General features: G+C 38.4%; 1 protein-coding gene across 1 annotated transcript in view; it reads right to left on the reverse strand.

The window, feature by feature from the left end:
* LOC139966344 (uncharacterized) overlaps window positions 1–14,360 on the reverse strand; it is a 63,718-nt gene that overhangs the window by 1,357 nt on the left and 48,001 nt on the right. The window contains exons 36-55 of the mRNA XM_071969246.1: window positions 13,741–13,848; window positions 12,718–12,771; window positions 11,592–11,645; window positions 11,092–11,145; window positions 10,451–10,558; window positions 9,946–9,999; window positions 9,667–9,720; window positions 9,193–9,300; window positions 8,857–8,964; window positions 7,753–7,860; window positions 5,995–6,048; window positions 5,630–5,683; window positions 5,254–5,307; window positions 5,022–5,093; window positions 3,789–3,860; window positions 3,303–3,320; window positions 2,633–2,701; window positions 1,918–2,092; window positions 1,166–1,341; window positions 376–597 (exon numbers count right to left, since the gene is read on the reverse strand). Of these exons, the coding sequence (XP_071825347.1) occupies window positions 376–597; window positions 1,166–1,341; window positions 1,918–2,092; window positions 2,633–2,701; window positions 3,303–3,320; window positions 3,789–3,860; window positions 5,022–5,093; window positions 5,254–5,307; window positions 5,630–5,683; window positions 5,995–6,048; window positions 7,753–7,860; window positions 8,857–8,964; window positions 9,193–9,300; window positions 9,667–9,720; window positions 9,946–9,999; window positions 10,451–10,558; window positions 11,092–11,145; window positions 11,592–11,645; window positions 12,718–12,771; window positions 13,741–13,848 (1,776 nt within the window). The remainder of the gene's footprint in view (window positions 1–375; window positions 598–1,165; window positions 1,342–1,917; window positions 2,093–2,632; window positions 2,702–3,302; window positions 3,321–3,788; window positions 3,861–5,021; window positions 5,094–5,253; window positions 5,308–5,629; window positions 5,684–5,994; window positions 6,049–7,752; window positions 7,861–8,856; window positions 8,965–9,192; window positions 9,301–9,666; window positions 9,721–9,945; window positions 10,000–10,450; window positions 10,559–11,091; window positions 11,146–11,591; window positions 11,646–12,717; window positions 12,772–13,740; window positions 13,849–14,360) is intronic.

Below are 14,360 nucleotides of genomic sequence, written 5' to 3' on the forward strand. Positions count from 1 at the left end.
TCTGTTTCTTTGACTTTTCCTATCAACTTTTCCTTCTAACTGTTCATAAAATTTACCCAGATAATTTTTTCCCCTTTTTTGAAACCATACAATCAGCTTATTAGAGAATAATAATAGCCCCAAGGGGACAGTTTCAGTTTTCAGATCAAAGCTTACCATCCAATCCTATCATTTTGGGCACTATACATGATATCACGATGAATACCTTTTGCATGTGTTTTATTTTTTCAGGAAAACTGCCATTCAATGTTATAATTTGGCCATAATCACAGACAAGAACTGCCAACCCCCTCTCCGCCTGCTCTCAATGCTTCCTTTCATGGCTAGTGTTAAAAAGTTACAAGAGATTGAACAAGAATTTTCAAAATATCTTACTTGGCATCCATCTTCTAATACATCATAACGATCAGTACTTTCGCCATCCATGCTGAGTTCTTCTCCAGACATGGTCATGAGGCGGAGAGCTTTCTCTGTGAAGCCCTCTGCGCCCTCGGCGACGGCTACTACATTCTTACAGTAGAAGGTGAGCTTCTGTGTGGCCACGTCGGACATCAACCTCAAGAATGTAAACTGTGATGCATGAGCTTCATATGTGAACTAAAATCAACAAGAAAAAAAAAAACATGTTAGCAAGAGTTTCTTCAGGTTTGAACAAATTTCATCACTCATTCAACAGAAGAGAGAAACAAAAGCAGTGTACAAAAGCAGTGTACAAAGCAGTGTACAAAGCAGTGTACAAAAGCAGTGTACATATTGAAAATTTGTCAACTGTTATTTTGACATAAAGATTACATACTGTTGTACACATACTTCTATAATAACATCTGAATTCAGAAAAACAACATGTGATCTATGCTGACAAAATATACATTTCTTCAAAGATGAAATCTTACTTAATAGATATAAATGATTGTAATGGCCATCCAATGCACTGGTGCTGCTATTATGCTATTCTAACACTGGAAGACCACCCCCCCCCAACAGAAACATCAAACAGACACTTCCCCTCCCCCTTATGAGCTTGACTTAAAACAATTCAAAGAAATTGAAAGAATGGTAAGAATCTATTGCAGAGAAAATTTCACCTAGAGAACAACGTATACTTATAAACTTCACATCTGTAGTGATGTTAAAGGATTTTTAAATAAACCAAATGTAAACCTACTTTACTGCCTCCAGTCATTTCACTGTAGTAAGTATGGCCTGTTTCTCCCAAGAACCAGGTGGCATTGGCTGTGATGGGTACAGATGGAGGTACGCATGTTTCCAGAGTATCTCTCCTGCAGTATACCCTGAAGGCATCCTTACTTGAACCGTCATTAGGATCGATCCAGTAATAATCTGATGGCAGAGATATAGACTAATGATAATCATTTTAAGTATATGTATATCCCCAAAGAATACCATAATAATAATCATAACAATAATAGTAGTACCTTTCCACAAAAGTAAACAGCTATATTATCACATAGCAGTCATTTTAACAATTCAACACGTTGAAACTTCAAACACAGGTTTCAACTTTCCCAACCCAAGAAACGTGTTACATTAATTTTGTTGTCACTTGCAAAACTGTTTCACTACAAATGTTCATATTTTTTTTAGGAGGAAAATATTTGTAGTCCTTATGACTTCTGCATGTTCTGCATTTCAATAATGTACTAAGTTGCACACAGAGTTGCTAGGACTCTTATATTAAACAAGAATGTTCGAACAACCAGTATTCTAACACACTTCGTAGCAGACTGGTTTATCAGCTTTAAAGGAGTGACGAGGGGTATTTAATATTAACCACTAAATATCTGAGGGAAGCAGATATGCAAGTCCCATAGCAATTGACAGAGAAAGACAATTTTCCTTTAGATGAATATCACTGGAGCTACCATCAAAGAATCATGACACGATTGTTTCATTTACCGCTTTCAAGTCCTGGGTAGCATCGGAAGAGGTCTTTGCAGGAACGGGCTGGGTTCTTCTGTGTCCCTGATGGGGCCAACATATTTGCTGCTTGGAATTCATAATGGGTTGCTGCGGCTACTGCTTTTTCGCTTGTGATGTCCACATCTGTGTTGATGGTACCATCATCACGGAACTAAAAACACAAAGTTAGGGTTTTTTAAGTTTCAATTTTTAAGGATTCTTGAAGTACAGAAATCCCAAGATCAACAGATTTCCAAAACTAAACAAAAAACTAACAAAAAGGTGATTTGACAATAATCTATGGTTAATACTACTAGCACACAACCACCAAAAGATTTAAGAGAAACTCAAGTTTGTGGTGTGGAAACCTACATGGAGTAACTGATATTTCTAGGCACTTTTACTGGTCTTATCACATTTCAATCTAAACCACTGTTAAAATTATTTCAGATATACTGCAGCAATGATAATGGAAACTATTAAAGGGCATACACCATCCCTGTGATAGAGCCTCGAACACCCATTGAAGTATTTAACAGCTCCCATTGCCTCTTCTTTCTCTCCCTCACCCCTCTCTCCTCATCGCCAATCCCCCTCTTCCACATCCAAAAATGATATCATTTACATTTCAGCTTATTCTTTGAGTAAATCGACTTGTTAGAGATGTCTAATCTGTAAGAGACAAACAGCTCAGTAGAATAATATATCTTACCATGTAGCCCAAAGGATCATTGGCCTTGCCACCAGTGACAGAGGATGGGTATTGTGGGTATTGTGGTCTCTGTTGAGAAATGAAGCAAAGATAAACAAAAATGTCACAAGGATAGTTTCTTGCATAGTAAGTAAATGCGCAATAAGAGAACTGGACTGCTACGGTGAGACGAGATCTTAATGAACTTGGGGACCAGAAACTGGGTTTCTTTGGGAATTTGAAAGTGTTCCTTGTGGTAAGTAATTCCCACTAAATCTCAAAAGATTTGTCAGCAACACAGTATGAAGGTCCTTCTGCTAGTAGACACTCATTACATATTTACAGTCCATCCAATGGAGTGAAACCCTGTGTAGGTTTGATGACTATAAATAAGACGGTGGTTTGAGTCACTACAATAAACCAACAGGGACAAACATAACAATTCTTCTCATTTTAGAGAGCGCCATCATTTACTACAGCTATGTAGCACTTTAAGTAGACATAGGTTAGAGTGCCATTCCCTTTGGTTTCAATGGGATTTCGGTATTTGTTTGGTTTCTACATTTCTGAAGTGGGTTTAAGCTAACATAATCTTCCATTCTTACTAATGGTCATGGCACAGAAGAAGAAACAACGATGAAACAACCACAGTATCAATAACAATTTAAAAGAACAGGTAAGGACTACTTACGGAGTATTGGACTGGTCCCTGTTAAATGAAAGAAAAGAAATGGATATATTTTAGCAGTGTGAAAAATACCAACTCGGAACAAATTTGTTAACCTAATTGAAATGTCATCAATTTGATCATAACAAACTCTTGTAGAATGAAAGTAGCTATTTAAGGGCAGAGACAGAAAGACAGAAATAATGTTAGAATCTTAATGTAGGAAAACAAAATCATGCAGGACAACTAACTTACCACAAACATTTTGCATAAATTGGTTATAATGATGGGTTTGGGTAGCAACATCCTTACAACTCTACTTTTCTGAACTGATGCATAAATTCTTTAAGATACGCCATGGATATACATAGGGTTAGGTCAGTTCAAGTTGTACACTAACTTGCTGTAAGATAAAGGCTGACGAAAGATTCATATACATATGACCTCCACCCATCACCAACAAATTTACTATTTGCAAGTCATATCTTACATCCCTACAGGGGTACTTACAGCTGGGCCGGGTGGCCCTGGTGGTCCAGCTGGGCCTGGGGTACCATCGGGTCCATCATCACCTTCTTGACCCTACAAAAGAAAGAAAACTCTATTGCTAAGTATCAATAGGTAGACATTTAGGCATTGATACACACTCATCTGTACACCTCTGGACAATATGGTACAGTTCTTGGCTATAGATACCAAGTATGGTATTGTTAAGTCCACACCTAGCACCCAGCACTGCATATAGTACAATCATGCAATCTATGGACTCTATCTATGGTACAATAATTGAACATATGGATACTAGACGGATACAAGCTAAAGTACACCAATGGTACAATTATTGAACATATGGACACTAGATGGATACAAGCTAAAGTATACCAATGGTACAATTATTGAACATATGGACACTAGATGGATACAAGCTAAAGTATACCAATGGTATAATTATTGAACATATGGACACTAGATGGATACAAGCTAAAGTATACCAATGGTACAATTATTGAACATATGGACACTAGATGGATACAAGCTAAAGTACACCAATGGTAAAATTATTGAATATATGGACGCTAGATGGATACAAGCTTAAGTATACCAATGGTACAATTATTGAACATATGGACACTAGATGGATACAAGCTAAAGTATACCAATGGTATAATTATTGAACATATGGACACTAGATGGATACAAGCTAAAGTATACCAATGGTACAACTATTGAACATATGGACGCTAGATGGATACAAGCTAAAGTATACCAATGGTACAACTATTGAACATATGGACGCTAGATAGATACAAGCTAAAGTACACCAATGGTAAAATTATTGAACATATGGACGCTAGATGGATACAAGCTAAAGTATACCAATGGTACAATTATTGAACATATGGACACTAGATGGATACAAGCTAAAGTATACCAATGGTACAATTATTGAACATATGGACACTAGATGGATACAAGCTAAAGTACACCAATGGTAAAATTATTGAACATATGGACGCTAGATGGATACAAGCTAAAGTATACCAATGGTATAATTATTGAACATATGGACACTGGATGGATAAAAGCTAAAGTATACCACACTTTCATAGTCAGATAATTGCTACACATGGTACTTACACATACATAAGTACATACATACACATGGAGCATATGGTACTGCAAAACTACATCCACAGACATTAGATTCAAACCATTTTACATGCTAGGAAATTGAGAGCTTACCTGAGATCCTGGAGATCCATTAGGTCCTCTTGGTCCTGGGCTTCCATTGCTACCCTTCTTGCCATTAGCTCCCTGTCATATAAGAAGCAGAAGATGTCCAACTTAAACATATCGTAACAGATCTTACCAATCAAGCATGTTATTTTGATGACTTGGTCAATTTAACATTTCAGTGACTTTTGTAAATCTTAAATCTTACTTTCCTTCAAAATGAAATCAGAGTTTTACATACCTGCATACCACGTGGGCCATTGGGTCCAGCTTCACCACGGCTACCCTCTGGTCCCTGAGAGAGAAAAATATTGAAGCTGGTAAGATAAGAAATGGATCAAAGGGGCCTTCTGAAATAACCATTACCTCTAGTACATATCCACATAGAAGTTTCAACTTGAGTCAGCACTTATGATAAAAATTCATCTGGCATACAACATGAGAATTTGTCTGGGAGCCTCGCCTGAGCTTGTATGCAAGTAAGATTACAGTCAAATAGTTCCGTTAATCAGTATTCTACATTTTTCAATTAGATAATTGTTTGAAGTAGGGTGAGGTGGGGGAGGGTGGGGGAGGGTGGGGGGAGGGTGGGATTTATAAAGGAGGAGAATACTTACTGGTGCACCTGCATTTCCTCTTGCTCCTGAGAAGCCAGTGTGTCCTTTGAGGCCCTGATAAATGAAAGAGAATTGAATAATCATAAAGTTTAACAATTCAATACTTTCTGTACAAAGTTCAGAATATTCAAACGATCATGTTTTTTGTGGTAGAAGACTGATATTTGGACAATTACTTACAAGGGTAAAACATTTCTTTGCAACCTCTGTATGTATTCATGCCACTATCGCTACAGTACAAGTTCAAGTATACGTAGATATATTTCTCAATTAGCCGTTCAAGTCAATACACAATGCTTGCATGATATGCTCTTGCACTGCTCTACACAAGTTGAATGGCTATAACTTAGTTGACGACCACTTACAGATGGTCCTGCTGGTCCACGCTCACCGGTGGCTCCTTGAGGTCCAACCGCACCCTAGCAGGAAAAGAGAGAAAGAAAGGATACACATTGAGAGTGATGAACAACATTTTGCTACAGAGACTAAAACAATTAACAACCATGAAAGCTGATGTCATCCCCCCTATTAAATGCTGTCCTCTAGTTTCACTTGTGCATGGCTTGACCATTTACAGATTGACCTGCTTAAACTTTTGCTGTGCTCGTGAAGTTGTTGGATTTTTTTCTCTCTCTTTCATGTTCAACATTCCTCTTACATCACCTTTGGGTGAGCCTTCTTTATCTACTTGTAGTTTGTTTAACATTCGACATTCTTCTTATTATTATTATTATTATTGCCAGGCATTATCCTCATTTAATTGCTCAATGACTTGTTTTAAAACTATTACTTTTTGTCTGTTTCTTACCCATTCTTTTTTTTGGTTTGTTTCAGTCTGCCTCTGAATATAATCTTGATAGGGTCAAAACTTCACACCACTCTTTTCTCTTTTACATTTTACCTACACAGGTTTTTCTGTGTCATCAAGAAGCAGTATTGTGACATTTTCACCCCCTCCTCTCTCTTAGACACTAATGGTTATATTTCATGATCATCAATATCAAACAATAATCCCTCAATATATACTTTCACCCACCATAAATAAAAAACAAATTTCTGATCTACTCTTAAATAAAATTTTCTGATTGGAGTTCTCTTAAGCTGATAATTCAGGTTCTGTATCTGTGTTCTTTCATGTGATGATATTGTTTTCACATCGTTGAGATTCAAGCGTAAAATAACGTGGGAAAATATGATGAGAATGGTTCGAGATTTCTGTGCAGAAACAGCATAACAGAGACAACAAAATGGAGAAGCAATTTTCTTGTGGCTTTGTGCAAGGGGGAAAATAGATTGGGAGATAAATCAAAGGGATAACTGATTTGTTTTTCAAATATTGTGACTCCTGATTGGCTACTGAGACTTTATCCAACCGATAGAAGAACTCCTGATTGGCTACTGTGACTTCATCCAACAAATAGAAGACAAAGCAGTTTTGGATCTTACAATTACATGCAGAATGTGATACAGCTTTCTTAAAGCAGCATTTTGCATCCTTTTCTATGATTTTCTCAACCTCACTGACTCCACTGTGCCATAATGACATACATACCTAGCTTATCTATTTAAATCTTACTTCAAATGGTGGCATAAAAGTCGAAAAATTTGCAACTTTCAACTTTTCTTTCTCCAAGATATTTTCCATTGGGATCCCAATAAACCTCGCCAATAATATGAATATTTAAACACTACGAAAGTCATTGACCAATACGTAATACAACACCATGCCTGATTTGTGTACAGTCTATATGGCAGTTTTACCAGGGAGTTCCATAGCAACTCCCTGGTTGTACCAATGCAAAGTCTTGAATCTATTTTTAGCAACGGCTCATAACTAAACCTGCATCTCTGATCGGTTGAATTCAAACTAGTGGGTTTGGGGAACTGTATGCGATTAATTTTAAATGTGGAATTTGTCGTGGACACTTTTCTCATTATCTGCAAATATCCTTAATTACTCGCCAATTAACATTGTTGGCAGGGAATAACTTGGATAATATCTTAGTTTGCTATTTTGTGATTGATATATCTAAAAAACTTGATGGACATGTAAGTAGAAAACGGCGACCAAATGCAAAATGCTGCTTTAATGCACAAAGAGGATTTTGTTCAAGGGTACTTACAACAGCGCCAGTAACTCCAGTGTCGCCATCTGGGCCAGATGCACCCCGTGGGCCACCGACACCTTGTGCGCCAGTTTTGCCTACAGCACCTCTTGCACCTCGGATACCCTGCAACAAATAAGTAAATAAAAAGATACAAGATAAAACGTCATGTGTACTGAAATTATTTTATATATTTTTTTATACCAGCTCAGGGAGATAAAACTATGCATTAAACATCATTTACCAAGGGTACGACACAATACGATGAAATACTGTGGCTTCATTCAGAAGAAAACTAAGAAAATGTTATCTTAGAAGTTACAGACTAAACCCACCACATATAATACCCACATTACTTACCACTGTTTATTATTCCTTTGATGTTACAAGCATAACAGGCTATTCCTATCCAACAAAGTACTATAGTTATTACAACTGAGCACTCTTACAGGTATAAGTAACGCTGCGTTTTCACTTTTTTTTCCAATGTAGACTATTTGGCGCTTAATTTGGCCTGCAGTTGAATATTTTTTGTACAATCTAGGTTGCTTCAGAGACAGTGACATAACTTGGCTGGTGCAGTCTCCCAGGGCCCAGGCCCCATGGAGGGGGGGCTCAGTGACAGAAACAATATAACCACCATACACTGAAGCTGGCTGTCAGCAGGTGAAGCGGCTAGTACTGAAATTAAACATGCAGTCAGTAACCAAATGGGCCCCCTGTACGGTTAGTTTCCGAGAGTGCCCCAGCGCTATATCATCGGGGACTGTTCATACTGTCAATACGAGTACTTTGAAGCATGATACGGGAGGACAGTTCCCAGAGGTTATTAGCATTAGTAAACTGTCCCAACAGGCGTGGTTCTGGGATATATCCACATTTAGTGATCCCACAATCTTAAGCCTGTAAATTACAACATAGGAGGGCATATATTCTGCTCAATTGCACTGGTTGAACTCCCTATTATGCGTACGACAATTCTGATTTACTGCAAATGCTGATGTACCTTGCCTGTTATACCTTACAGGCCCTTACCATTAACAGTGTCAGCACGAATAAATCTAGATATGGCAGTAATGTCATTAGAGTGTTATGAAATTATCATGAGACAGTTGTACTTACGAATGCTCCAACCATGCCAAGAGGGCCAGTATCACCTGTTGCACCTTGATCACCACGGTACCCTTTAGGTCCCTGGACACCTGGAGCACCAACACGTCCATTTTGACCCTAATCAGACAAACACACACACACACAAAAAAAAAAGAGGAAAAAGAAAATTAATTTGAATTTCCAAAATATGCATTTCTAACTAGTAGAGAGATTAATCTTGCTATCAGTCAGTATATTTAAAAACTTGACAACATTGAATTTCTAAAAAGGTTAATTTTGCCACAATTCATATTCAAAATTCCACAACTGTTATATATTTTGAAGAGAAGTAGAGAGATGACTCACTGAGGATCCATCGATACCATTAGGTCCAGGTGGTCCTGCAGGTCCTGATGAACCAGGTGGTCCATCTTCACCAGTAGCTCCATCAAGACCAACTTCACCATCATCACCCTGTTGGCATCACAGAGAGAACAAACAATCAGCAATCCAAATTAAAATTGAGTGATGAAGAGTAATGATAACAACACATGGTTCAAATCAAATTTTCACATATATCTAAATTTACTATTGGGCAGTGAGATACAAGTGAGTAACTGGAAATCCACAAATACTGCTCATTTTTGCTTGATCATAAATGCTATACAAAACTTTCTCTTTTTAATACTTTCAATAAATAAAAAAATAAATAAAAAAATTAAAAATTCAATAAATACATAATCCTGAAATTTATCAACCTCAAAGATAGCCCCATCCATTGCCAAAGCATAAACTCTTGATCGGCTTGGAAAATCAATTGTTCCAAAACTGGTGACTTACCCTGCGTCCTTGAGCTCCAGTCAAGCCCATGGGTCCTGGTGGTCCCATAGTAGCCTTTTAAAGAAACGGAAGAAAAGATATGATCATCTTTGGAAGGCTGCTTTGTCAACGGTTTATCAGGATATCACAAGAAATCAAAATCATCAGCATTTCCACCCAAGAACCACCCCCCCCTCCTTCTACATACAAAATCTCAGTTTGATAGGTTACTTCTCTTTAATAGCTACATCATCATGCAAGAGAACTTCAAACGTTTTTTGGAAAAGACTGAAGACCTACTCCAATTCCTTGTGGTCCACTGTTTCCTCGAAGACCCATGGGTCCAGTTGGTCCCTGAAAAAGACAAAAAAAAAACGAATCCTTTTCAGAAACAGCAAAGGCACGAGACTACGAAGAAAAGACAAACTTACACCCATTCGATAAGCTCAGACCATTCTGATCTGACAAAAGACTGCTCAAGAATGACCACAAATTGGTTTATGTTGAAATTGAACAAACAAAAAATGTTACCCTACTTTCATTTCAATCAATTTATGTTTGTAATGTGAACTACCTCCACCTTGACTACCCTCTTAACTTACTGTAACCATTTCCCCCCCAAGAAAATGTTAAAATTAAACTAATTTTCTCCTTGTAAATTCAGTCAAGTGTTCGAAAAGACAAAATTTCATGTGAAGAATTTTTTTTTAAATAATCTGGGACGACCCTCTTATGACTCCGCCTGTGATCAAATTCTTCAACAGTTACAAAACTACCATTTATAGAATTATTGTGTTTTAGTTACCATACGTCCACTACGGCCCTCATCTCCGCCAGCTCCCCTGTCTCCTGGGGCACCAGGGGGTCCTGCGCGGCCACGAGAACCCTGGGGTCCAGCTGGGCCTTGGTATCCCTGTCAATGCAAGACAACAAAGACTTCCTTTAATACCATGCAGTTGAATTTGTAAAACAAAGAGAACCCACAAAGTACATTGAAAGATCTACATTCTTCTGAACCCTTGGGGTTTGGGTATCCCCAACCAATTCCCTGATACCGTGAATACTGACTCGAGTAAATTGTGAATTAAATGCTCTCTTTCGACTGGCAACTGGGCCATCATGAAAGAAGTTTCTTCATATTGCATGTTCCAAATGACCGTTTGCCATCTACAGATATGATACAACCACCATAGCCTGATGAACTAGAGTAGTAGGTATATATTATGTAAGCCACTTCCTATTCCAATGAACTAGAATAGTAGGTACATATTATGTAAGCCACTTAGAAGAAAACAATTTATACATATATGTCAGCACAGCAACTGCACATACTTGGTTATTACAATTAAACTAAATCAGCCTTCACTGGTATGTGACAACACTGGTCTTGAATTACACATTACAGTTTTAAGATCCTAAGTGTAGACTTTGATAAATATCTCTTACCTTGTTTCCAATTGATCCTGGAGGTCCAGCATCACCATCAATACCAGCTGGGCCCTATTAACAGACAACGTAAAGTGAGTAAAACAGCAATGTAGCATTTGGTATCATAACAGCAACATTGTATTAAACCTGTTTTAACCAATGCCATGTCCCATGTTGTTCACTATAGCTGATATATACCACTCATAGAAATCCATTGTAATTATGCAACTACTATACTAAACACACTAACAAGAACAGATAACACCACCACACCCATTCAGGCTCAAAAGCAAAAGATCAAATCGGCCAAATCGATCAAATATCGCTGAAATCACTCACATTCATGTCAACTCACACTTCTAATGATAATACAACATTTACTGCAATAACATGATACTATTGAAGGATAATTTTAATCAGAACTGCTCATAACATGTTGTGCATGATAGTAAATGAAGCCCCAACTTCCCTTCCCCCTCTCCTTTCAACCCCTTTGATACATGGCTATGTTGACTTACGGGTTCACCAGTTTGACCTTGGAATCCAATAGCACCTTGGGCACCTTGAGGACCCTATAAATGATTATAAAAGAGAAGTTTGGATTAAAACTTTCATGTGATCAACAAAAGGTTACATTAACATACTAAACCTTGCAGAGAGACAATTTCCAGTAGATTAAACCACCTACCATATTTCATCATTATTCCCATTATCCCCTACTCCTTCATCCCCCCCCCCCCCCCCTATCCCTATTCCTCCATTTCTGATTTTACCACGACTAATGAATATTCTGGTTTAAGGCATTGCATTTAAATGAATAAGATGTTGGGTGCTATTAAACTGAATATACACAAATGCTGAACTGTTCATTGTTCCACACATACACTTTAGAAAAGACTGATCCAACTGCAACAGATACAAGCCTCCAGTGAAGCCTAGTCATTGGCAATATGCTCTGAACACATTCAGGCGAACTTTAAACGTTGCTCATAGCCCAAGGGTCAAATAAATCAACCAACTTTAGGATAATTAAATTTCCACACTTGTTTTTTTTAAATCATACAAAGAGATATCACCGAACCTCCTTAACAAAATGTTGTTAAACATGATCTAACTTGGATAAAATAGTTTCCAACACAACAGAGCAGTAAAATTGAGATGCCAATGTATGATTATTACTAAATTTATGGGCTTAAAGCTATTCCAACAGGTAAATCACAGGCAAAAATCACATTCACATCAAACAGCAAGTATCAATTCATAGCTTAATTGTGTTGTACCTGTTTTCAAATGTGTTTGCTGAATGAAACTAAAGCAAGTTTTCCTTCAGCCCAAATCATTCTGCTTAGGAGGTGGCAACTTTTGTGTCAATTGTCCCCCTATGGAAACACAATTTCCGGTTCCCTTGTTGCCATAGCCTACATCCTTACGTGTGATCCAAAATATACGTCCCGGATGAATGTGGTCAGATTTGGGTTTAACTTGTTTGTGACTTTATGGAATTGAACCAGCCAACATTTATCAATTATTCTTGATTTTGGCCTTAGTTAATGGTTCACCTTCAAAGATCACTCTGTGAATCCACAAAGGTAATTTGAGAGATACATACATCCACAGTCCCCTGTCAAAATAATAAAGACTTACAATACCACCATCTTCTCCTGCATCACCACGAGCACCTTGAGCACCTTGAGGACCCTGTTAGAAAAAGACAGAAACAAGTAGGTTAGAAAACAGATCTGCTTGCACCGAAAATAAAATTACCCTCATAGCATATTTTCCTGCCCTACGCTGATGGGGCACACGTCCAACCCGACCCTATATGCCTAATCAGTCGAGTCCAAATATATGACATGCACCGTCTGAATAATTTTCAAGCCCACCTTGCCTACCTAACTTGATTTGCCCTTTATCTTCACAATTTCACAATTGTTTTGACCTATATGACCACTCCGCTACAGAGTATCACGATCCTTAGAAGCCAGTTAGTTGCACAATTAAGATTCATTTTTTTTTACACTACATTGATTCCACACAATGGATCCAAGCAGATGCAGCTGGAGGTTAGGTCTTGTGGTCAGCAGGGAGAACAGTCACAGGAATTAACTGTGACAGTCAGGCTGCCAGAGTATGTGATAAGAGAGGTACTGATGTCATCTAGCCTGGCTAACATTTGACCCAGATTTCTTAGGGGCAAAAACTTGTTATGTGGTATCAAAGCAAGCAAACACATCTGCCTTTCCTCCTCATTCACTGCCACCCCCCAGTCATTCACTGCCACCCCCCAGTCATTCACTGCCCCCTTCCAGTCATTCACTGCCCCCTCCCAGTCATTCACTGCCATCCCCAGTGATTCACTGCCATCCCGCAGTCATTCACTGCCACCCCCAGTCATTCACTGCCACCCCCAGTCATTCACTGCCCCCTCCCAGTCATTCACTGCCACCCCCAGTCATTCACTGCCATCCCCAGTCATTCACTGCCACCCCCAGTCATTCACTGCCACCCCAGTCATTCACTGCCATCCCCACCTCTGGTCTCTGTCACCATGATAACCAAGTGATGACTACACCAACTAAGAATCACACATAATTTGAACAATTGAGATGCAATTAAGAAAAGCATCTGATATTCTTCGGAGTATTAAAGTCAGCAATATGTTTTTACCTGGATTCCTGGTGCTCCATTGCGTCCAGCATTTCCTTCTGGGCCTTGGCTTCCCTGATCGCCCTGAGGTCCACGAGGTCCTCTTTCTCCAGCTTGACCATCAGGTCCCTATCAAGTAAAAACCACATGTTAAAGGAGGTGAAAAGGGCCAAGTAGAGTAGCTCATAGATCAAATTTGCAAATTTGCCTCTATAATTATCACTATTTATTTCCACATTGGCATGTGGATAATTGCTACCAGTTTGAAATGTACTTTCATGCATGTTCCATTCCCCCCCTTCCCACCCTTGCCCTCTTTTTTTTCAATAATAGAATCAATGATACATTATAATTGACATCAAACCAGGTGTGTGTGCTCTCGCATCGGTTGGCTCTGGAAAGTGTTATCAAAGTTTCCCATGTACAAATTAGCAGCGTAGGATGCAAATCTCATCCCCAGAACTTTCCACAGGATTTTGTAGAGAAAAGTATCCACCAACATAGCTAGAAGTATGTAACATAACTTGCAAGTTTCATTTTGAAAAAGAGTAAGAATTTGTAAATTCATTGATCATAAAGAAATGTTGGGTATTTGAGACACCTTGAGTGGGTGGGGAAATGAAACCAGTCTTAACATTAAA

This window comes from Apostichopus japonicus, chromosome 4 (genome assembly GCF_037975245.1).
Source record: "Apostichopus japonicus isolate 1M-3 chromosome 4, ASM3797524v1, whole genome shotgun sequence".
Classification (NCBI taxonomy): Eukaryota; Metazoa; Echinodermata; class Holothuroidea; order Aspidochirotida; family Stichopodidae; genus Apostichopus; species Apostichopus japonicus.